The sequence below is a fragment of the Hippopotamus amphibius genome, chromosome 3 (genome assembly GCF_030028045.1).
Source record: "Hippopotamus amphibius kiboko isolate mHipAmp2 chromosome 3, mHipAmp2.hap2, whole genome shotgun sequence".
Lineage (NCBI taxonomy): Eukaryota > Metazoa > Chordata > Mammalia > Artiodactyla > Hippopotamidae > Hippopotamus > Hippopotamus amphibius.
In genome coordinates, this window is record NC_080188.1 from 198,989,270 (window position 1) to 199,013,653 (window position 24,384).

The 24,384-nt window shown below is 43.8% G+C and overlaps 2 protein-coding genes across 18 annotated transcripts in view; both read left to right on the forward strand.

Moving 5' to 3' along the window:
* Window positions 1–24,384, forward strand: part of PPP1R12B (protein phosphatase 1 regulatory subunit 12B) — a 200,611-nt gene that overhangs the window by 5,567 nt on the left and 170,660 nt on the right. The window lies entirely within an intron of this gene.
* LOC130848017 (NHP2-like protein 1) lies at window positions 1,349–6,984 on the forward strand. Its single transcript, XM_057725798.1, has 3 exons — window positions 1,349–1,419; window positions 3,993–4,065; window positions 5,671–6,984. Exons 1-3 carry the CDS (start codon window positions 1,349–1,351, stop codon window positions 6,049–6,051), a joined length of 525 nt encoding a protein of 174 aa, XP_057581781.1. The 3' UTR covers window positions 6,052–6,984.

Genomic DNA, 24,384 nt, shown 5'->3' on the forward strand with positions numbered 1-24,384 from the left:
AGTCCTGTTGGCATCTTTCTTACTGTGGGTCTAGAGCAGCCATCCTGCGTCATGCTGGTAGTTCACCTCTTCACATTGGTTAATAGGATGCATCAGACCATGTGGCCAGCTGGCCACTTGCCTTAAGAGTATTTGTCTCATGATCTGACCTCAAAGCCAGATTTGGGAATTAGACTTATTTTTATGGTGGTTTTTTGGGGGGTGAGTTGGGTTGGGGCAGTACAGATGCAGGTGACTTTTATTTGTTCCCTAGCCAAAGTTTTGTTCCCCGTTCTTAAAGTCCTGTAGGGTAGCTATATACTATTGTTTGGGCTTTGGAATTCTCTGTGAGTATTTTACCTGTAATAGCCAAGCTGCAGTTGTGTGTAGTTGAAGCACAGTTCTGATAAAGGTAGAGGGTTGGACAGGTCTTGGTAAATTAAAATTAAGTCCTTGCTTATTTTTACATGTTTTTGAGTTAAAGTATACTTTATAGACAGTAAAATTCACCTTTTAAAAATGTAGTCCTGTGACTGTGACAAGTGCACACAGTTGTTTAGCCACCACCCTGTCATGAGGCGGAGCCTCTGCATTCCCCCGAGGTCTCTGTGTGCTCCTTGTGGCTGGCTCCTCCTCCCAGCCCCAGCCCTCGGCAGCCCTCCCTCAGTTTCCTGTTCCTGTAGCTGAGGTGCCATATAGTATAGACAGGCGTGCGTATGGAGCCTTTTGAACCTGTTGCTTTTGCTTGCTGTGCTGTGTTGAGGCGCGTCCACCTTGCCACGTGACTGTGGTGCATTGGTCTTTATTGCTGAGGGAGGCCCACGTGTGGATGTCCCACAGCTTATCTGTTCACCGTTTGCAGGACATTATGATTATTTACAGTTTTTGGCAATAATGAATCAAGCCACCATAAACATTAGCACACACATTTTTGTGTGAGCATAGTTTTTCATTTCTCTTGGTTATATTCCTAGGAGTGGGGCATCTGAATCATGTGGTAATGAGTGTCTAACTTGGAAAGAAACTGCCAAGCTGTTTGCCAAAGTGGCCCCACCGCTTTGCTCCCAAACAGCAATGTCTGAGTTCTCGTTGCTTCCCGTCCTTACCAGTACTTGGTGTTATTTTTTTTTTTAAGTCACGTGAACAGTTATGCAGTGGTGAGTCGTTTCCAGGGACAGTTGTAATACTGGGGATGGTCACAGTGACAGCAGCAGCAGGCGGAAAAAGGCGGCATCCTAGCTCCCACGACTCATGATGGAGTTCACGCCAAGCCAGGCACTGCTCTAAGTTCTCCTGACGTATTACTCGTGAGGAGTCCTCAGAAGAGCTCAGGAGATAGGTACCTTATCCCTGTCTGGACTGTACAGAGATGGGGAAGCGAGGCGCGGCCCAGGGCCACACAGTGGTGCACGGCGGAGCTGGCGTGTGTGAAGCCCAGGGGTCAGGTGGCGCGCGCGTGCCTGACTTCCTGCTGTGTGCCTCTCGCTGTGCTGTGCTGTGCTGTGCTGTGCTGTGCTGTGCTGCGCTGCTTCTCCTTGTAAAGCAGCGTGGCAGATGGGGTCTGAAGAAAAGGTGGCAACAGCCTAAAGTCAGGCTGCACAGAGGTAAACACTGCCACTGTTTAGGTGTATTCCGTTCAGGTTTTTTTTTCTTTAATTGTTCCTTATATGAGTTTATATGTATGTATAAAGACTATATGTATAAAGTTAGTATCATACACTTTGCTTCCTGATTTTTTCCCTTTGTAATCATTTTCCTATTTCATTTAATACACGTTGAAAGTAAAGTTTTTGACATTTGAATATTATGTCATCATTTGCACGTGCTCTTATATGTATATCTATTTTGGCTGGGGTTCTTATTAGGTTAATTTACAGCCACTGCTGAATGCCCAATGGCAGCTTGTACGTCTGTGCTAAACTCCACAGCAGTCCACCCTTATCCGAGTGGACGCTGAAACCAAGTGCAGGATGGTACCCTGTATGTATGTACGCCGGGGAGGAAGGGGTGCTGACCCCCCACAAGAGAAAATCTGTGTGTAACTTTACAGCCGGTCCTCCATTTCCAGGGCTCCACATCTGCGGATCCAACTTCCTGGGTATCCCCTGGTGCTCTAGTACATATTTATTGAAAAAAATCTGCCGATAAGTGGACCTGCACAATTCAAACCCCTGCTGTTCAAGGATCCACGGGACTGTTTTTTCCTCTCTGATGGGTGGGCAGTCTACACAGCCTGGGTGTTCTAGACAGGGTGGGGCGGAGCCGGTGGATGGGAGAGTGCATCAGCTGTTCAGAACGGCGGTCAGTTTAAAACTTAGAAATTGCTTATTTCTGGAGCTTTGCATTTGGTGTTTTCTGTCAGCAGGTACCTGACCGAGGAAAGTGAAACCAAGGATAAGGGGGGGCTACTGTAGGTGATTGTTGATAGGCACAGGTTCTGCCCTCAAGAAACCCAGTCTGGTTTGGAGATAGATAAATAAAAAAAACAATTCCTTTTAGAGTGGTACATTCTATGGTTCACTCCTAAGTGGAGGGACAGAGGAAGGTAGTTCAGGGTGAGAGGTAGGAATGGGTGCGATGTGTAGGCAGAGGGCACAGGGGAGTCCTGATGGATGGGAGGGGTTGGGATGGGGTGAATGCAGTCCTTAGTAGGGAATGGTGGGTTTGAGCAGGAGAGGTAACCCAACCAAAGCAGTGTTTTAGGAATAGGAAGCCTCAGTTAGATTTCAGAATGAATGGAGGGACGGAGATGAAAGAACCAGCTGAGAGATTGGAGAAGATTGTAGTACATTTCTAGCCTGAGAGACTCGTGTTATTCAGACAGGAATAGGATTCAGACCAACACCAGACTGAGATGTTCTGAAGACATCCAAGTAGAGATATCCTGTCGACATCTGTGTGATTCAGAGCTGGTTATCACCTCCCATCTAGGCTCCAGTTCTCTCACATTTAGAATGAGAAGCTTGGATATTAGCATAAAGGTGAGAGTTGATGGGATGAGTGTGGAAGAGGATGGGAGAACATATAAAAGGGAAGAGCAAAAAGCACAATTAGGTGGGAGCCGAGGAGGCAGGAGTTCTGGTTGGAGCCGTAGGAATAGGTGGCAGGCTGAGCAGTGCCCCACAGAGCTGTCCACGTCCTCATCCTCAGAACCCGTGGATGTGTTACCTTACATGGTGACAGGGACTTTGCAAATGTGACTCAGTTTAGGGTCTTGTGCTGGGAAGATCAGCCTGGATTATCCAGGTGAGCCCAGTGTAATCTTAAGGGTTTTATGAAAGGGAGGCAGGAGAACAGTCAGTAGTAGGAGGTGTGATGGCAGAGACCAGAGACTGGAGCCATTTGAGGAGGGGGCCGCGGGCCCAGGCAGGCAGCCTCTCACAGCTGAAAAGGGCACGGAAGTGCAGTCCTTCCTCAGAGCCTACAGAAGGAGCCAGCCCCGCCAAAACTTGATATCGGCCAGCGAGACTGAGTTTAGACTTCTGACCTCCAGGCCTGTGAGATGGTAGACACGTGCACTTTCCGCCACGGCCGTGTGACCATTCGTCGCTGCAGCAAGAGGAAGCCAATGCAGGGGAGCGCTGAGAAGGCTCCGTGACACTGAGGGGTCTGAGGAAGGAATGGTCCACTGTGTAGACGGAAACGGAGGAGGAAGCCTGAAAAAAACTTAGATTTGGTCATTTATAATTTTTGAAAGAACAGTTTCAGTGGGAAGATGTTCTGAGGACTTTTCATGGAGATTGTCACATTTTTACTATCAAGGTTAAGTTAGTCTTTCTGTTGACTTTTGGAAGGGGATAAAAAAAGGTCTACCATCAATGTGATTACAGCTGTAAATTAGGCCCCAAAATGTATGAGAAGTCTCCTAAAAGGCTGGTTTCCAGTTAGTTCGAGGTTTCATTCTTTATGCGTTATGAGTACTTGAGGATGCTAAACCTGGCACTGGAGGCAGGAAGGTTGCACCCCTGTTGCTGAAGGGCTGACCAGCTAGTTCAGGTTGTTTTACTTCCCAGTTCTGCATTGGCGCTTTTCCGGCGCGTTAGCACTGTCCCTGGAAGGCAGCCTTCGGGGAGCCATGACGGGGAGGTGAGTGCCAGCAAATGGCTGCATCTGCCGTGTATTCTTTCACATTCACTTACTGAATGAATAAATGTGCCTGACTCAGTGCTTCTTGTTACTTAGCAATTGATGCACCTTGGAATCCGGATAGAATCTCGGGAATGCTCTCCAGAATAGCTGGTTCCTGTTATCATTTATAATAGGAAACTGGCTATGTAGTGATTTTCTATTCTAGCACTCTGGCTCTTGGAGGTTGGAGGGGAGTGTTGTATTCATCAGTATTTGCAGCTGTTTTCATCTGTCCTTAAGGGTGAATGTGATCCTGTTTTCCTAAAGATGGTGGAAGAGGGACATTTGGAATCTTTAATTAATCTTTCATGGTGCAACATCGTAATGATAAATCCAGATGAAAGATCGTGACCCAGAATTTTTTACAAGGCAAGGAATTGAAAACTCATTTGGGTAACTAATTGAAGCTTGCTCAAATTGTTGACTTTTTTTTTTTTTTGGCTTTAAATTTATTTCTTTTTCTGCTTTTGAAGTATAATTTAAAAAATGTTTCTTACATTTTAGATTTTAGATTGTAACCACTGAGTAAATTTGGGGGGCTTGTAGTTTTATAAGGCACGCAGAGTTTGTATTTGTTTCATAAGTTAATTGGAAAACTGAAGCCTTAGTTTTCAATATTGAAAATTTTGATCTGTATGTAGTTTCTAATGCAATGTTGTACTACGTTGTACTTGTGGGCTTGGTTTATGTAAGAACTTATAAAAGATTTTGTTCTTAGTATATGTAAACATGATAATACTGTGACAGTCTGTTGGAATTGTGTTCTAATGCAGTTTTGGGAACATATTTTACAGTGCTGTGCTCTGAATAGCCATGACACATGTAACAAAACCTGGCCCCCCTCTTTTTTTTCTATATATTTGTTAAATTTATTTATTTATTTATTGGCTGTGTTGGGTCTTTGTTGCTGCACACGGGCTTTCTCTAGTTGTGGTGAGCGGGGGCTGCTCTTCATTGTGGTGCACGGGCTCCTCATTGCAGTGGCTTCCTTTGCTGCAGAGCACAGGCTCTAGGCATGTGGGCTTCAGTAGTTGTGGTACATGGGCTCAATAGTTGTGGCACGTGGGCTTATTATTTGCTCTGTGGCATGTGGTATCTTCCTGGGGCAGAGATTCTTAACCACTGCGCCACCTAGGAAGTCCGTGACTCACTTTCTTTTTCTTTTTAAGCTTTTAAATTATGGAATATTTCAAAATACAAAATACAAAAATAGAATAGTGTAATGAATTCTCAAAAGTTATCAACTCATGGCCAATCTTGTTTCATTTTTAGGTCCTTCTCTCCCATCTCCAATATACTGGATTGTTTTACAGCCAGTCCTAATTATCACATAATTTTATTTGTAAATATTTCAATATGTATTTCTAAGAGATAGGAATTTAAATAAAAGTAATTACAGTTTCATTAACACACCTAAAACTTGAACACTCCCTAAAATCGTAAGGTATTCAACAGTGTTTAAACTTCCCTCGTGGGGCCATTTCCACTCCTTGCCTCCGATGTTCCGCAGCGGTGAAGCCCCGCGCTCTGACGTCGTCTGTGCTCCTTGGGAAGTGCAGATAGTGCAGAACCCGAGCTGTGGCCGAGGCTGATGTGGATCCAAAGGCCCACCCTCTTGCGGGTTCCCACCTCACCGAGCGGTCATGTAGCTACAAGCCGCTTCGGAAAGAAGCCAGTGAGGCCACCAAAACCCTCAGCAGAGGCATCTCTGAGTTCATTGTGATGGCTGCAGACGCTCAGCCCCTGGAGATCATCCTGCACCTCCCACTGCTGTGTGAGGACAAGAATATGCCCTATGTGTTTGTGCGCTCCAGGCAGGCCCTGGGGCGAGCCTGCGGGGTCTCCGGGCCTGTCATCGCCTGTTCTGTCACCATCAAAGAAGGCTCACAACTGAAGCAGCAGATCCAGTCCGTCCAGCAGTCCATTGAAAGGCTATTCGTCTAAACAGGTGGCGTCCGCCACACTCCCTGCTGACTCCTGCCCCAGGGTTATGTATCATATTGTCTGTTAGAATCTAGTATTTCCAGCCACCTTCTGTTGTTATAAAATATTGTAGTGCTCAATCTGGTTTTTGTATTTTTGTATTGTTTTTATCTTGTTTTATAGGTTGTCATCCCCTCCCCAGCCTCTGCCGTAATCTCCCCTTCCACTCTTACTCTGCCATCTTATCCTCCCTTTAGGAAAATGAACTAATGCCCAGAACAGGTGGAAGCAGAGTGGTTGACACCATTCAAAGGCAGGGAAGAGCCAAGGTAGAGATTAGGTTCCAGCTTTCAGGTGCAAACTTCCTACTGTGCAGGGCACGATGGAAGTAGACACTATCCCTTGTGCCTGGCCTACAGGATCATGTTTGAATAATCAAGGGGTTTCCTTTGCTCTCCAGGGCATTATGTATCATTTGGGGAGGAAGCATGTATTCTGTGAGGTTGTTGGGTGTATGTCCCAAGGGTCAATTGCTGTTGTACCCCTGCTGTTTGCTTTTGGTAATATGTTTCCCCCCAACTCCTACCTACACCCCTGAGGGTGACAGGGTAGCAGCATACCAAAGAGATATGCTGCAGAATTCCAGAACGCCTCAGTGAGTGAGACATGGGACAGGTGACCTAGGTCTTGAAGGTGTGGCAAGAATTTCTGGAATGGAGGACTCTGGGCCAGTCATGGAGAACTAACTGGAAGCTGCAGCAGAGATGATGGAATCCAAGGAAACATCCTTGCTTTGATGAATGGAGATTTCTTCAGTGGACACTTGGTACCAGCTCTGAGAGCCCCCACCCCTGCCTGTTTTCCTGCCATGATGTGGGTCAGATGTACGTATTCTCTGTCACATCAGAAGGACAGTGCTAATGTGTCATTCTTGTGAGCACCCTAATAAAGAACACATAGATTCATTTTAAAAATAAATAAATAAATAAATTTCCCTAGTGGTTTATGAATTCTTTTTTTTTTCTTTCTTTTGTTTTTTTTCAGTTGATTTATTCAGATAAGGTCTGCATTGGTTCATATGTATCTTAAGACTCTCTTAATCTGTAGTTTCCTTCTCATTTTTTTCCTCTGAATTTTATTTGTTGAAAAACTGAATTGTTTGTACTGTAGAGTTTCCCACAGTCTTGAGTCTGCTGACTGCATGCTTATAATAACATGTTCCTTTGTCTCCTGTATTTTCTATAAACTGATGATAGATCCAGAGATTTGATCTGATTCAGTTTTGAATTTTTTGGCAAGGGTACATCATAGGTGGTGGTGTATACTTCTGTCAGGAGGCAAAGTTACCTCTTTGTGGTTTAGTGGCCATTGGTGGCCTAAACAGGATTTTGAAGTTTCGAGCCAGTCTTGACTAGACCTGAATTCTGTTAATATTATTCTGATTATCATCACTTCTCCCTGTGTTGACCTTCTATTTGGGATACCACAGATCGGTGCAAAGCATGTAAATTGTGAACCTTGTGAATAAAGGGGTTCATATGGGTCAGTGTAGTGTGTTGACTGTTGCATAAGCCTGACAAAGGGCTCAGCAAATTTAGATCAGTGCCTTCAGGTATAAACATTTGTCAGTGAGGATGACCATGGGGTAAACTTTATCATCTTTTCAAATCTGTTTCATTAACTCTTAGCTGAGGTTCCCCCTATTTTGAAACATTGTTCAAAGTTCTAGTTCAGTAATATGGTTTCTTGCCCAGGGAGATCACCACCAGCCCTTGAGCTTCATCATAAAAGAATACTTCAAAGGAAAGGCTCCAAAGAAAACTAAAAGATAGAGTAAGTTGGCTGTACAGGGAGAAGGGAGACTTTCTTTCCAGGGCCCTGCTGTATGAGGGAGGAGGCAGGAAGAGAAGTGTCCATTCTGGGTGTGTCAGTCAGCAGTGGGCAGATGATGTGCTCATCTTTGAAAATGGAAGTGACATTTGGAACATTCCAACGGGGCCTGGGTTGGTTGAGCTGTGCTCTTTGAGGGCCAGGAGAGACCTGCCCTTCTAGTTGGGTGGGAATGTCACAGTAGGGTGTATTGTTTTATGGACTGTGTTTTATTTATATGGGCATTTCATGGGAAGCAGGTTTACTTTCTTCCTGCTTCTCTGCAACATTATTGCCAGCTGTCTTTTTTCAGTTATTTTTATCCTTTCATTCATTCATTTTAAAATTCCGCTGGCCTAGCTGTGAGATGTGGCCTTAAAATGTGTTCAGGTGGTTTGGATGCAGCCTCGCTGTCTTGTGGCCATGCCTCTTGTACTGTTTCCTCTCCATGTTTAGGTTGTCCCCTTGACAGTAAACCGCTGAAGAATGAGGTCAGGAGAATGACTCACCTTGCCGTAAATCACTAGGGGTGATAGAAAGGATTTTGAAGGATGAAGGAGCTGCTTTCCATCTGCTGAGAGCCTTCCTACCTGCTGGAGAGCTTCCACAGCACAGGGACCCAAGTGAGAAGGCCCGTCCATCTGTGTCTCCCCGGCTGCTGTGCTGGGGCCTGGGGAGTCCTGCTGGGACTCTCAGTGCTCATGGGTGTTTATGACGGGCACCAGTTGTCAGGTGCGAGGGGACACCGTGTGCCTTGCTTCCGCTCTTTCTTTGCTAAAGCCGTCCATGACAGGATCACCAAGGCTCAAGGGTTTTTAATGAGAAATAACGTTGAAGTCAGTATCTACATTATTGTTAAGAAGGCTGTTACTGTATCTTCTTTTTCTTCTCTTTCTTTTTTTTTTTAGGCACACAGGCTTAGTTGCTCTGCGGCATGTGGGATCTTCCTGGAGCAGGGATCAAACCCATGTCCCCTGCATTGGCAGGTGGATTCTTAACCACTGCACCACCTAGGAAGCCCTCTTTTTCTTTTTTTTTTTAAAGCTCTGTATTGGAATATAATTGCTTTACACTGTTGTGCCAATTTTAGTTTATGTGCTGCTGAAGCGAGCACTTCTTTTTCTTTTTTTAGCATTAAGAGAAATTTCGTATTCTGTCTTCATAATGCGTTTCTGTGGTTTGGATCTTTAAAATTTTAAATAATCCTTTATTAAGGTTTTTTTTTTTTTTTTTTTTTTGGCCAAATATTTATTGAGTACTTCTTAGATGCCAGATCCTATAGTAGATGCTGGGATACAAAGATGGCATAGTCCCTGCCCTCGGGAATTGGGAAACTCACAGTTTTAAAGACATAATGTGGTCCGTATTGCTTCTGTTTAGTGTTGAATCCACTTCCTATTACCCTGTTGATAGTAAAAAAAAAAAAAAAAAAAAAAAGGAGAAAGAGTACTGATCATTATCTACAGCTTGCCTTTGTGTATTTTTAGATAATCAGCCTTCTCTAATCCAGTCTTCTTTATTCTGATCTAATAAAATACCCATCCCTTTAATTTAATTTAAGGTCAGTTTCCAAATCATTAATCATTTTGCTGTCCCTTCTGTGGATTTCCAAGCTTTGCAGCTCCCTTTGGGCTCACTGGCTCAGTGGTAAGAGTCAGTAATGGCTTCAGCTGAGGGGGGCACCACTGGGGTAAAGGACTGCTAGAGGAGCACTTGGACGTAGAGTGGCAGGCCTGGCCATATGTGTTGTTTGTTATAGGAGTATCACATTTCAGGACATCATAGCAGAAAGGACCTTAGAGGACAACACCTGATCCACCTCTGTCATTTTTACAAGTGAGCAACCTGAGACCTAGAAAGAAGCCGAAAGAATACCTTAAGCATGAAACAGAAGTAAAATGCAATGAAGTGTTTTATTTATAAAACAGATTTCTGCTTGATGTTCTTTTCCGTCTCTGAAAATGTGGTTGTTTGCAAGATAACTTGGAGGAAAAGAAAAATATTCTCTGAATTCTTTTGAAGAACTTTTGAAGAAGGATGATACTATATGGTTATATTTCTCTTTAAAAAACTTCCATATAATAGAGACGTCATGGGATAATTATTCACATTCCAAGAAAATGAATCTGAGTTCTTTTAAGTGTTGTTTTCACATTTGATTTATTAGCCTCTATATTTACTGCTAAGCGACATAACATTAAAATGAAATTATATAAACGAAAAAAATTCATTAGTACAAATACCACCTTAACACATTAACTGTTTTTATTCTTTCCCAGGGCATGTTAATTTTTACAAATATTTTAACTTGGTGGAGCTCATGGTGTTTCATAACTATAATAAGAGCTCTTTACTGAGTGTACTGTGTGTTTGGCTATTTTTATTATCTTTGCCCCAACAGTTCCACCAAGTAGGTGGTATGATTCCATTTAATGATGAGGAAGTAGAATCGGAGAAGACAGTTTGCCCTTAGATCCCATAGGTTGTCTCGGTACTGGAACCTAGGTCTGTCTGACTGAGAAGCTTCTGGTTTTCTACCTAGGAGACACTGCTTTTCTGAAGTCCTGGTTCCCCTCTCCATCTAGACCTGCTATTTACTTTTAAAAGACCTCTTAGATATACTGTTTTGTTTTGTAAGGGGAGGTTTCTTTTTGCATTGTGTCGCACCTTTGATTCTTACATAATTCTGCCTTTGCTCAGTGCGAGGTAATACTGGAAGCATTGCTTGCCGGCCTCATTCATGCCGTGGTACACAGAAAATGACAGTATTTGTATAGCACCTTAGGTAAAGTGGAGATTTGGGGGTTTGGTATAAAAATTCATAAAATTTCTTAGTATGTCATGATAAGAAAATCTATTAAAAACCAGATTTTGGCTAATTGTTAGCATTAAAATCTATTTTTTTAAATTGAGGTACAATTGATTTACAGTGTTGTGTTAGCAATAAAATCTATTAACAAAAAATAGACAAAGAAGTAACCATCAGGAAGTTAATAAAATCAGTTGTTTTATTTAAGGACATCGAATAATGTCAGCTGTGTCAATAGTGATGATGTCAGTGACCATGATGAGCATCTCTACAAACGTGCGCACCTCCTAGTCGGAGATGCTGGGAGAGACTAGAGCACATTCAGCAGGAGACGCCGGCCTTCCCTGATGCTGCACAGTGCAGGCGGGGGTGAAACTGTAGATCAGAGTGATCCCACAGTGGGAGACAGGGCTGTTCTGTGGGGCCGCTGGAGCGTGTTCCCTGGCAGTGGGCGTGTAGCAAAAGTATAGTCGCTAAACTGAGGGAGTTTATGGAAGGAGCCATACAAATTAAATATGATTTTACCCAGTTAGAATTTCTGATTGGTTGCAGAACATTTTTTATTTTACTTTACCTTTAAAATTTTATTTATTTATTATTTATTTATTTATTTATTTTTGGCTGCATTGAATCTTCCTTGCTGTGCATGGGCTTTCTCTAGTTGCGGTGAGCGGGGGCTGCTCTTCGCCGCGGTGCGCAGACTTCTCATTGCAGTGGCTTCTCTTGTTGTGGAGCATGGGCTCTAGGCACGTGGGCTTCGGTAGTTTGCAGCACGCGGGCTCAGTAGTAGCACACAGGCTTAATTGCTCCACAACATGTGGTATCTTCCTGGACCAGGGATCGAACCCGTGTCCGTGTCCCCTGCATTGGCAGGCAGATTCTTAACCACCGTGCCACCAGGGAAGTCCCACAAAACATTTTTTAATAGGAATACAAATTTAATTCAAAAGATGTTTGTGTCATACTTGTAACCCATTTCTAACACAATATATGACTGGGGAGATCTGATATAAAGCCCTTTAGATTAAATATATTAATAGGAAGTACTCAGTAAATATTGGCTGTAATTGTGTTGTTACTGTCACAAAATGGTTAAGATTATGCTCTTTGGAATCAGATATACCTGGGGCGTAATCCTGGTTCTGCTGCTTACCGAAGCTTTGTGTAAGCTCTCAAACTCAGTGCCTGATTCTTAGCAGGCACTTGGGGGACTTTCCATCAGTCCTCAGATGAAGACCGCATCTTTGATGAGGCCTTAGCGTGGCCCACCGGGCACCGTGCGATGTCACTCCGTTACCCCTCTGAACTCGTAGTCCCCTTGTTCTGCCACGCCGGCTGCCACTCCACCCAGCGTGGCCTTCCTGTTTCTCAGGAACCCCAGTTGCTGTTCGCCCTGCAGGGCCTTGCATCTCTTGTTCCTTCTGCCTGGAATCCTCTTCCGTCAGATTTCCGCATGTCTGGCTTTTTTTTTTTTTTTTTTTTTTTTAAACTTCCTCTGGGTCTTTATTCAAATCTCACCTTTGCAGTGAAGTATTTCCTGGCCATCCTATCCAAAAATGTCAGATGAACTTTCCTTACTTTCTCATTTTTAAATATTGAGGTACATTTTCATGTAGTAAAATGCATAGATCTTGAGTCTATAATTGATGGGTTTTCAGCATGTGGCTATCACCCAGATCAGGAAATAGGACGTTTTCATCGTCCTCGAAAGTTCCCCTTGAACCTCCTCTCCCCAGGCAATTGTGAGGATTTTTGTCATTCTGGATTAGTCTCGGCTGTTCTTAAAATGGATTATGTCATAGGCACTGCTTTATGTTTGGTACTTCAGTTGAACATGTGTTTGAGGTTTATCCATTCCTCTGTATGGCTGAGTAGTATTCCATTGTGTGAGTATTCCACAGTTTGTTTACCCTCCTCTTGATTGATGTTTGAATTATTTCCTCTTCTTTTAGTGGCTGTTATGAATAAAGCTGTTATGAATGTTTTCTGTAAGGCTTTTCGTAGACATGTTTTCATTTCCCTTGGGCAAATACATAGGAATGAAATTGCTGGGTTCTAGAGTTGTAGAATTCTAACTTTATTAACAACTTGCAGTTTTCCAGCGTGGTTGTACCATTTTACACTATCCTAGTTGTGAATGAGAGTTCTGTTTACTCTGCATCCTTGTTAAATTTTGATAACGTCAGTCTTTTGTTGTTGTTGTTTAGTCATTTTAATATTAGTCATTCTAATGTGTGTACGTTATCTCACTGTGGTTTTAATTTGTATTTAGTGACTAATAATGTTGAATACCTTCTTGGTCATTTGTGGGCAGGAGAGGTGAAGGGGGTGGGAGGGAAAGAGAGAGTAGTGTCTAGTTCAAATCTTTTGCACTTACAAATTTTTTTTTTGTGGTCTTTTTATTGATTTGTAGACATTCTTGATATTTTCTGGATATAAGTCCTTGTTTTGATATGTATTATAAATATTTTTCTCCCAGTCTGTGGCTTGTTTTGTCATGTTCTTATCTTTTTTTTTTTAAAGTTTTTATTTTAGAGTAGTTTTAGAGTTACAAAAAAGTTGCAAAGCTAGTTCAGAGACTGCTTGTGTACCTGTCACCCAGCTTCCGCTAGTGTTAACGTCTTACATAGCCGTGGCACGTTTGTCCAGTTGGCGTTGCGTGGCTTTATTGATGTTCTGAATGGCATTTCCCTCGTTATCTAACCAGTGTAAGCTTTTTTTTTTTTTAAAGATAGTATTATTTATTTGATGTCTTTTCTGAACTCTGCTACTTATTAGTTTTATCAAGTGCTAGATTTTCTAGTTAGATGTTAGCATCTATGAACCATGATGGGTTATTTCTTTTTTTCCCCTCAAGATTTAAACCTTTGAAGCACAAAAGTTTAAAATTTTGATGATGTCCAATTTGTTTTTTTCTTTTGTTGCTTGTGCTTTTAATATCATATCTAAGAAACAGTTGACTAATCCAAGGTCACAAGGGTTCACATCTGTGTTTTCTTGTAAGTTTTATAGTTATAGTTCTTATATTTTGGTCTTTAATCCATTCTGAGTTAGTTTTTCATGTGGTGTGAGGTAGAGGTTCAACTTAAGTCTTTTGCATGTGAATATCCAGGTGCCTCAGCACCATTTGTTGCGAAAACTCTAAAGTTTAAACCTTTCCTTTTCTGGTCTGCGTTTTTTGACTAGAACCTCAAAGAGTGTTGAATAATAATTGCGATGGAAGGCATCTTTATCTGTTTTCTTTCTTTAATAAGGATGTCTCTCATATGTCTCTATTAAATATGATGTTTACTTTGTTTTTAATAGCTTCTTTTGATTAAGCAGTTTATTTCTAGTTTGTTAAGGTTTTAAAAACCTTTTTTATTGCAAAATTTAATACACGGAAAAGTATATATAAAACAAAAAAATATAATCGGTGGATTTTTATAAAGCAGAGGTCTGAGTTACCATCACCTTGGTCAAGAAATAAAAGATTATTTGCTAACTGTTCTAAGATCAGGAAGGAATATTAATTTTTTGATACCTTTGATGTTAAAGCCATTAGTTAATAACCCTGGGACGTTTGAAAGGTGGTTGGAGTGGTGTCACGCATAGTATGCTTTAAAAGTGCCTCTTCCCCCCAGAAGTGCCAGTCATCAGCTGGGGTTTAGCTCAGCCACTGAGGCTGCTGTGACTCTACATTTCCAGGAAAATCTGTTTTTCTCCTGAGCTTTGTGAGGGCCGTCCACCTGCGTTCTCATTGTCCGTCCTCGGATGGCCTGCGGGTACCTCAAGCCCAGCATATTTCATCTGTTCCCGTGTTTCCCCTCTCAGCAAACATCACCTCCCTCTACTCAGCTCTTACGCAAGACCTGGGTAACATCTGTGCCTCCTTATTTTTCTTGATTCGTTGGTTCAGTGGTACTTACTGTGTGTTGGGTGCTCATTAGGCCTGAGGGTGTGTAGGGAGCAAAACAGACATGGTCCCCTCGTGAGCGCGCAGCCACCGGATCCTGCGGATTCATCTCCTCTGTGTCTCTCGAGCCTGTCTGCTTTCATTTGGTGTCTTTTCCGTTACTTTAGCCCCAGCCTTTGTGTCTCACCTGGGTGATAGAGCCAGTCTGCTCAGTGGTTTCCCTGCTTCTCCGCTTGTTTCCTCCGTTTCCTATACTTGAGCCAAGAGTTGCTGAACATCCCAAACTTGCCCTAAAACCCTTCAGTGGTTGCCACTGCCCTGCCCCGTGGTCTCCTCCTCACCGCTCCCAACTTGGGATCCCATGCTTCAGCTAGATTGATCCTTTCATTCCCTCAGTTACGTTGTGTTCTCTCGTCTCCACTTCCAACCTTATTGTCTCTGTTCTTTGCCTGCCCATCTTTCAGGTCTCAGGTTCAGCATGGTTGCCTTTAACCCCTGCCCCGCCCCGCCCCGTTTACCTGTACTCTGTTTTCCCACGTAGGGTGCTTCTCCCGTGCTTCCCCTTGGTGTCTTATAGTTTACCTGTCATGGCACTTGTCATATGCTCTTATAGTTTCTCATTCAATTGGCTGTCTTTCCCTAACCAGACTGTAAGCTCTGAGAGGCCAGAGACTGTGCCTGGCTTACTCACCATTATGTTAGCTGCATCCACCATAACATCTATTACGTAGACATCGGGGAATAGCTGCTTATTCAGTGAATGAATTCATGAGAAGAGGTGCGTGGTGGCAAGGGAGGGGCAGTGAGTTGTTCCAGAGAATAATTTAGTGAGAATAAATCAGAATTGGAATTTGGGTTCCTATTTATAACTTTCTTTGATGCAGAGCATATGATTTTCTTTCTTAATAATTGATTCCTATTTTAGATTTTGTTGTTGTTGTTAAACTTTGCTTGGTTAGGTCTTAGAGGGAATTAGGAATTGGATATCATGTTCTTATGTGTTTTAAAGACCAACAGAACAAGGAGGAGAGCATAAACCAGGATTTTAGATGCTAAAAATATTGCAGAATTTAGAGCCTTGACCTTCAAGCAGTGTGCCAATGCGAGGGGTACAGCTGTTAGGTGTAAGTGTCTCTGATACGGAAAGTTTTTGCAAAGTTCAGACAATTTGCTGTGTTAGACGTACTACAGCTTTTGTATCAGCTTGAAGCAAACTCTAAATTGAATGAATTGGTAGAAATATGAGAGTTGTAGTAAGAATAATACAGATTTTTTTAAGTACAGTTTGGGGATTGGTATGTAAATTCAGTCTCGTACATAAAGATAAAAGACTTGCATTCTTTTAGAAATTATATGTGAATTAAGTAAAGTTAGTCTTTATTTTTATTTGATATAAAATTACCCTGAAAGTTATTTGTAGTAAAGTAATATGGAAAGGATCATTAAAGTTTTCTCAATATAATATAAGTATTAAGTAATCAGATAGGATGACGGACCAGACCAGAGTCCATGGAGGACGGTGTGTGTGTTCTCCCCCTGAGCGCTGGGCGCTGCTGGGCGGGGGTGGCGGTTGCTGCTCTGTGCCTGCACGTGCTGCAGGTCCAGGAAGGGGAGGGTGGAAGAAACCTCCTCCTCCCTCAAGAACTCTACACCTTTGTGGGAGGGAAGACATCATCACGTGAAGAAATAATGACTAGCTGTTTAAGATGGGGTAGCTGGAATGAATATACAATTAGTGTGGGTGTTCCGAGGAAGCAGAGGTTACTTTCCATTGGGAAGGGCACTGTTTCTGACAGGTCAGACATCTCATAGCTGCTTATTGAATAAAGAGACTGACTATCTTGGAGCCGAAGATCAATGTGAGAAGGATAGTATTTTAAATGATTGATTTGATAAGATTGTACTGGATGGATTGATTGAGGAGGGAGAAGCAGAAGTTAAGATGCACAGTAGCTTATTGGAATAGGTTCTATGGCAATAGTGAAAGGGGGCTCAGAGGACACCAGGATATGGGTAGGCATGTAGGAAAAACACAGGATGTTGAGACTTACTGGATATAGAAAGCAGGAGAAGCCAAAGTCAGAGACAGTTTTAAGGTTTGGAGAATAAACTGAAATTCAACAGATATTTGTTAAGCATCCATTGTGTGCCAGATACTGAACTAGGCGCTGGGGAAGGTGGTGAGGACGTCCTCTTGCGTGCAGCTTTTATCCTGCGCTGTGCTGCGCACGGGCACGGGGAAGGCACGAGGAAGGCACGAGGAAGCTGACGTGGGGAAGAGCAGAGCTTAGCTTCAGGCAGTTACAGCTTTAGGCAGGAGTGTGAGATACCAGACCGCTCACGTGCATCAGACCGTTGGAATTTGGAGAAGAGTTTAGAGTTTTAGGGTCTGAGGTATATTTTGAAGTCGGAATCCGCCGGACAGGTGGGAAGTCCACTGGTTATTATCCTTTCAGAGGTGACCCTCCCTCCCTTTGATGTGCGGCGTTCCCTGCGCGTCACCTGACTCCTCCCAGTCCTGCTTGCCTAGGCGTCTCAGCAGCGCAAGGATGATGTAATCACATTTCTTCTCGGCTGCGTCACGAACATGTTGATGTTGTATTGAGGAAACAGCAGAACAGTCAAGAGCAGGACTCCGGGGCCGGACTGCGGATTTCGGTGCTGGTCCTGCCACTTGCGCGTATAGGCGAGTCACTCAGTCAAACTCTGCCTGTTTCGCCTGTTTCACTGTAGGTGGAACGAGGATAACAAGGGTTTCAGACTCAGAGGGCTCTCACGAGGAATAACGGAGTTAGCGTGCGTGACGTGCTCAGCGCGCTGTCTGGCATGCACGAGGGAGTGCTTGTATGTGCGCTGGCTGAGTGGGTGGACTGCCCGCCCTCCCCAGGCCTTCATTGCCGCCCGCCAGTGTGCTCGTCATCCCCGGTGACCCTGGGCCTCATGTTCGTGCTTCCAGCCCCATCTTCACGTTCCTTCCTAATAGGGAAGGCGACTAAGCAGCAGCTACTCAGAAGCGCTCCCGTCTGTACCTCCGGCCGCTCTCTGCTGTCATTCGTCCTTCAGGCCTCCATTTAGAGGCCGATACCGTCCTCCCTGCCTCTCCCTGTGTGCCTTCATGCTCCTCTCCCGCCCTGTCTCTTTCTTTTCTTTAAAACATCTCGTCATCTCCGTTCTTAAAAATGGCCTCCAGAAGAACTTTTTCTCAGTCTTTATTCTCTTTTTCGAACTACAAACTCATCTTTCTTTCCTTTGTCCTCAAGTTTCTTTCAGGGGTGGTGTATGACTGCTCTTCTACTTTAATTCCTGCCATTTTACTGAAACTGCTTTCTTAAAGGCCCCCACAGACTCCCTAAATGCCTCACCTTATTCTTCTTCGTTTCTTTCCTTTCGGACCATTTTATAATATTTTGTCCACATGATTCCCTTTATTAATGAAAACTCTTGTCCTTTGGCTTCTGAAGCACTGCTTTTCCCCAGCCCTTCTCTTACCTCCGGAATCCCTCTTCTGCACTTCCTTTACTCTGACGTGGCCCACTCTCTTCCCAGACATCCATCCTCGGCCCACTTTTCCATCGATCATTTCCCCAGTTTGTAACCTTACCTGCTCCCAGGGCCTCATCTGTAGCTGATGCACGAATGTTGCCCAGATCTGTCCGTCCCTGACCTCTGCAGACTTACTCAGGTTTATCTCAGTCTTGGTATTTCCAGAGCAAAACTGTTTTCATGCCAGTCACAAACCTGTTCCTCCTGTCTTGTGCTCAAGGAGGAAATTATCACCTAAGACATCGGTTCCCAGTTGTGAGTCCCCTGTTGCTGCCCGGCTGATGGCCTGAGAATCGCCAGGAGCAAGTGTGGAAGACAGAGACCCCTGAGTCCCACCCTCGGGAGCCCCACTCGCAGGCCTGGGCGGGACCCAGGGCCCTTTACTCTGGTGCTTCTCCACCTGGGCCGTCCCTGACGGGACCAGGATTTGCTCTCCGCCTCTTCCCTCTGTGGTCTGCTGAATTATCAGCACTTGCCAGTTCTGTCTTTTAAATGCCTCTGTTCACACTGTCAGGACCCTGTGAGGGCTGTCATCTCTCCTGCGAACTGTAGGCACGTGTTTTCTACGTGCTGGTGGAGTGAGTGCATCATTGCTGTAGTCTGCTGTAGGTCTCCCTTGTTCTAATTTCACACGTTTACAGTTCATTTTAGTAGCACCTTCAGAGTTATCTTTAAAATACCAATCTAATAATGCAACTTTTTAAAAAAAAAAAAATATATATATTTATTTATTTATTTATTTTATTGGCTGTGTTGGGTCTTCGTTGCTGCACACGGGCTTTCTCTAGTTGCGGCGAGTGGGAGCTACTCTTCGTTGTGGAGCACGGGCTTCTTGTTGCGGTGGCTTCTCTTGTTGCAGAGCACAGGCTCTAGGTGCGTGGGCTTCAGTAGTTGTGGCACGTGGGCTCAATAATTGTGGCTCACGGGCTCTAAAACCCAGGCTCGATAGTTGTGGCGCACAGGCTTAGTTGCTCCATGGCATGTGGGATCTTCCTGGAGCAGGGCTCGAACCCGTGTCCCCTGCATTTGCAGGCAGATTCTTACCCACTGCGCCACCTAGGAAGTCCTAATGATACAACTTTTATTTCAAATGTTATCAATGCTTGCTAAATCTAATTATGTACCATAGTATTCATTAAAATACGGATGTCTGGGCCCTGCCTTCGGAAATTCCAATTCAGTAGCTCTGGGGCACAGCCCAGTACTCTGTCTTTTTACTGTGCATCCCAGGCTATTCTGATGCAGCTTTGCATTTTGAAACCCTTGGAACACAGGTAAAAAGGCTAACAACCTGGCATCTAACATGTTTCCAACCTGCCTCACCAGCTTCTCTCCCTCTACTCCCCAGCCGCGCTCACGGACCTGCACAGTTACCGCTCGCCGCCACCCACCCCTCCTGAACGTTTGCTTGCGCTCTTCTCTGCCTAGTTGCCCCCTCTGCCTGTCTACACCTGTAGAGCCCTCTTCATCCTTCAGGGCTCAGCTCAGATGTCACTTCCTTTGTGACGTTGGTACTGTCAGGATGTATCCGTCCTTCCTGCTTGTTCTCATGGCGTCTTGTTCTTGGTGCTGGTTTCATGTCCGAATGTGACACTGTCTCCCGCAGGTTCATCCTTGCCTTGTCTCGGGCTCGGCCACCAGCCCCTGCCCACAGAGCGTGTCTCCGCCATCCTTCCTCCTTAGTGCCCAGCACACTGCTTGAAAAAATGAATCAGTGCCTGGGAAGCTTCTGGAAGAAGATGGGCTCTCACAGTGTTGGGAAGAGCAGGAGACCTGGGGCTCCCGTTGGGGAGTTTGCATGTTGAGGAAGGAAGAGGAAGAGCGGTCAGAGGAGAAGCCGAGGAGCCAGTTAGCATATTGTGGAGGCTAAAGAAGGAGAGAGAGCTCGCTCAGTTGTTCGTTCATCCAGCCGTTTACTTAAGTATGTGTTTATGGAGCATTTACTGTGCGTCAGGCCCTCTTCTGGGTAACAAAGAACATCATGTGCTGCAGAGAACTTGGATGTGCATTTGTATCTAAAATAGAAAAACAGAAAGTCAAAAACTTAATTTTCTGATGCGTTGTTTGTTTGTTTTTTGGCCGCGTTGTGCAGCTTGCAGGATCTTAGTTCCCTGACCAGGGATTGAACCCTGGCCCCAGCAGTGAACATGTGGAGTCCTAACCACTGGACCGCCAGGGAAGTCCCTCTGATGGGGTTTAGAATTGAGGCTTCTTCCTACTGTGTTCTGGTCAGTTATCTCCATCTCTCGGGGAGAGAAGACTAGTATGTAAGCATCACTATCTCGAGTCCTTGGCCACATAGGACCTGAGGTCTGTTATTTTCCCTTATTCCCTAAGGATGTGAAGTTCAGCTAGCTGTAGGCTAGATAAAATTAGACCCTAGTTTTCTAAACTGGATTTTCAAAAAGGTTGTGAGGAATAGGACCTTCTCAGCTATTTGGCATAGATTATGAAGCTGACATGAAGGCAGAGGGACCCTACAATCTTAGAAATCCTAATGCTTTTCTGATGGGATACTTGGGGAAGCAGCTAAATCACGTGAGAAAGGTTTAGCTGGAGTGAGAACCTCTCACCTGGTTTCTCTGGACACATTTGCTGGAGGGAGTTGTCCCCTCCCTTCCCTCTGGGGTCTCACTCCTGAGAGTGGGTGATGAAATGCCGCCTCCCTTCCAGGCCCGGGAGGCATGTGGTTGGAAGACTGACCACATCGTGATTGGAAATCTTGACTGGCCGTTGCATGTTCATGATTACTGTTGTTGGCCAAAGGTGAGGGGGCCCATGTCTACCCTATCCTGCTTCTAATAGTTTCTGGTAATGCCTCCAGAACATTCCTGTTTTGCATCTGTTTAGCCCCATCTTAACATAATTTAATTAGGTATGACTGGCAGCGATGACGTTGCCTGGATTGTGGCTTTCTCAGATCTTATGTGTTACTGCTAAAATCAAAGATGTTTCATTGTACTCACATAGTTATTGGCTGCGTGGCTTGCAGATTGTTAGTTCCCCGACCAGGGATTGAACCTGGGCCACTGCAGTGCAAGCACCAAGTCTTAACCGTTGGACCGCCAGGGAATTCCCAAGATGTTTCATTTTAAACAATGGAAAAAAATTTAGCTTAGGACGCGACTCTAAGTCAGCATCGAAGAGCATAAGTGTAATTGTAAATTCTGCTCAACCACCAAACAGTCAAGATCTGGAGACACATAGAGCCTTTAAGCTTCGCAGGCTGCCTGTCAGGTCTTTTGCAGAGAGTTGTGCTGTGGCAGGCAGAAGGCTCAGGTGGGGGGCAAAGTAGTTTCATCATTTACCTAGTGTTTCTAGCCTAGGGCTGCTGTTGCCCCAGTGGAGAGAGGTATCAAGCGGTTTTGATATGACCTGTACATAAAGAGGAAAATGTGTTGCAAATAATATCTATGAACATAATTGAAATTTGGATTACTGTACTTGTTTCTGTCTGTCCGGAGAGTGGATACAGCCACTTCCTCCCTGACAGCAGAGCCTGGAAGCTTTATGCTCTCAACCCTCCTGTCCCTTGGTTCTGTCCTTTCTGGTCCTCTCTTCATGGTGTCAATAGAGGCGTTCTCTCTGCTTTGCTGTAGTTACTGATTTATTCCAAGATTTTTCCTGTCCTTATTATTTCTCTGAACTTGAGTGCATCCCTTTTAATGCCTCTTACTTCTCCTAAGAAATGACTGTACATATTCCTTTTGAATATGAATTCTTCATATTTGAGTCACATTTGCTCTGTTGTGACACTTGGAGGACTAAGGTCTGAAGTATCTGTGACGTAGTCTTTGAGCGTCACTGTTTTATCAGGGTTTCACGTGGTCACTTAGGGTGACTGGATTGCACTGATAATACCAGGATTTATACAGCAGTTGCTTGCTTTACTAATGACTAGCCCTATTCTTTATCTTATTCACAGATGCTGTTTTTTATTGATGTATACATAGTTTCCTTCTCTTCCTTCCTTCCTTCCTTCCTTCCTTCCTTCCTTCCTTCCTTCCTTCCTTCCTTCCTTCCTTCCTTCCTTCCTAAGATCTATTCAGTATTTTTTTGGCCATGCCATGCGGCTTGCAGGATCTTAGTTCCTCAACCAGGGATTGAACCTAGGCCCGTGACAGTGAAAGCACTGAGTCCTAATCGCTGGACTGCCAGAGAACTTCCCATAAATTGTTTCTTAATAATAGTCCCTTTATTCAGATCTTACCAGTTTACATATGTACACACATGCATGCATTTCAGGCTATTAAAATCCCCAGGGGCCTTGAAGATACTCACACTTACTCAGTGTAAAACAGTAATTGTGGGGCTTCCCTGGTGGCGCGGTGGTTAAGAATCCGCCTGCCAATGAGGGGACACGGGTTCAATCCCTGGTCTGGGAAGATCCCACACGCCACGGAGCAGCTAAGCCCGTGCACCACAACTGCTGAGCCTGCGCTTTAGAGCCCTCAAGCCACAACTACTGAAGCCCGTGCGCTAGAGCCTGTGCTCTGCTACAAGAGAAGCCACCGCAATGAGAAGCCGACGCACCAGAAGAGTATGCCCAGCTAGCGTCAACTAGAGGAAGCTCGCACATAGCAATGAAGACCCAACGCAGCTAAAAACCAAATAAATAAAATAAATTAAAAAAAAAATCAGTAGTTATTTCTTCTCTGGAGCAGAAGTCACTACTGATAACCCATCTCATTCTTACAGAAAAGGGGGAAAATGTCCCTTTTGGTTAAACCTAATTCAGGTTATCTGAGTCCAGTATTGTGTGTTAATGAGTGCTGGGGTGGCTGTGAGCTCTTTATTGTGGTTGTGTGAGAGTGTGTTTGCCTCCTGCACCTCCACCAAGACTCAGGGACAGTGCTTTCTGGCCAGGCTGCTGCGTATCTGGGCTTTCAGTGATGACTTGTGAGTTTCCGTCAATATTTTTCCTGAGCTAATGGAAAATCTGCATCTGGCTTAGCAGCGTATCCTCCCCCGTGCTCTTGGACCAGCTTGAAGACTCCTTCCAAGTAGGAAAGTCAGTATTGCATTGTCCATGCTTCCTGGGAACAGCCTAAGGAAGGGAAATCTAATAATTCCAGCTCCTCCTTTATGGTATCTGTTAATATGTAGCACATTAAAATTATTAGGATTGCACCTTTCTTCATTCTCCTCACTCTCGCATGGACTAGTGAGTAGTTTAAAGGCCAGAATTATTAGGGTAGCAGCAAGTGAGGAGAAACAGAGGACTTGAGGAAGCTGTAAACCAACAGCTCTGGAACTGAAAGTGCCTGGATAAAGGAGGCTCACGCAGAGCTCAGAGAGATGTGAGCAGGGTATTTCTCAGTATCTCATGTCAGATCCCAAGAACTTTTTTTTTTAAATTTTTATTTTGAAATAATTGTAGATTCATAGGAAGTTACACAGAAAGGTCCTGTGTATCCTTCACCCAATTTTCTCCCACTGGTAATATATTACATAACTGTTTTACATCATCAAAATCATGAAATGGACATGGTACAATCCATAGACCTTACTCAGATTTCACCAGTGCTGTGTCATTCAGAGTGTGTGTGTAGTTACATGCAGTTTTATCATATGTGTAGATTTGTGTAAACACCAACACAGTTAAGATACAGCAGGAATTATTTTTTAAAATTTCCAAGTTGTGTTAAGCTTATTCTGTTAATTTAGGTGATGTGACTTTTTTTTTTTTTTTTTAAAGCAATCCCGTTTCCAACTTGGAAAGACTCGAAAAACAAAGCATATATGTTGGGGAAAATGAATTTCTTTGAGAACTTTAAAAAGGTTGATTGTGAAATGTATATTTAAAATCCAAGAATATCCAAAAAATAAAAAAATAAATAAATAAAAAAAAATAAAATCCAAGAATATTTTATATATTATTTAATGGTGATATATCAATAAAGTTTAAATTTCATTGATCCCCTGAAGTTTTTCAAGACTGATTTCCTTATGTGGAGATGGTTATACAACAAAATGTAATAGGTCATATTTTATAAACTGTGTGGGCTGACAGATTCCGTTAGGGTTTGAATTTTGGATAGGAGGAAGCTTGGTAGCTTTTTAGGATTCTTTCTCATTAAACCGAGAAGTCTTAGGAGATACCATCTATGTTCAGTTGTTTCCTGAGCTTTAACTTTGATTGTGTACTTGAAAGCAGTGTAAAGCATGTAGAAAGGCCAGATGTAATAGACAGACTTTCCCTCTCGTTGACTTATTATTTTTAATAAACTTTCAAACA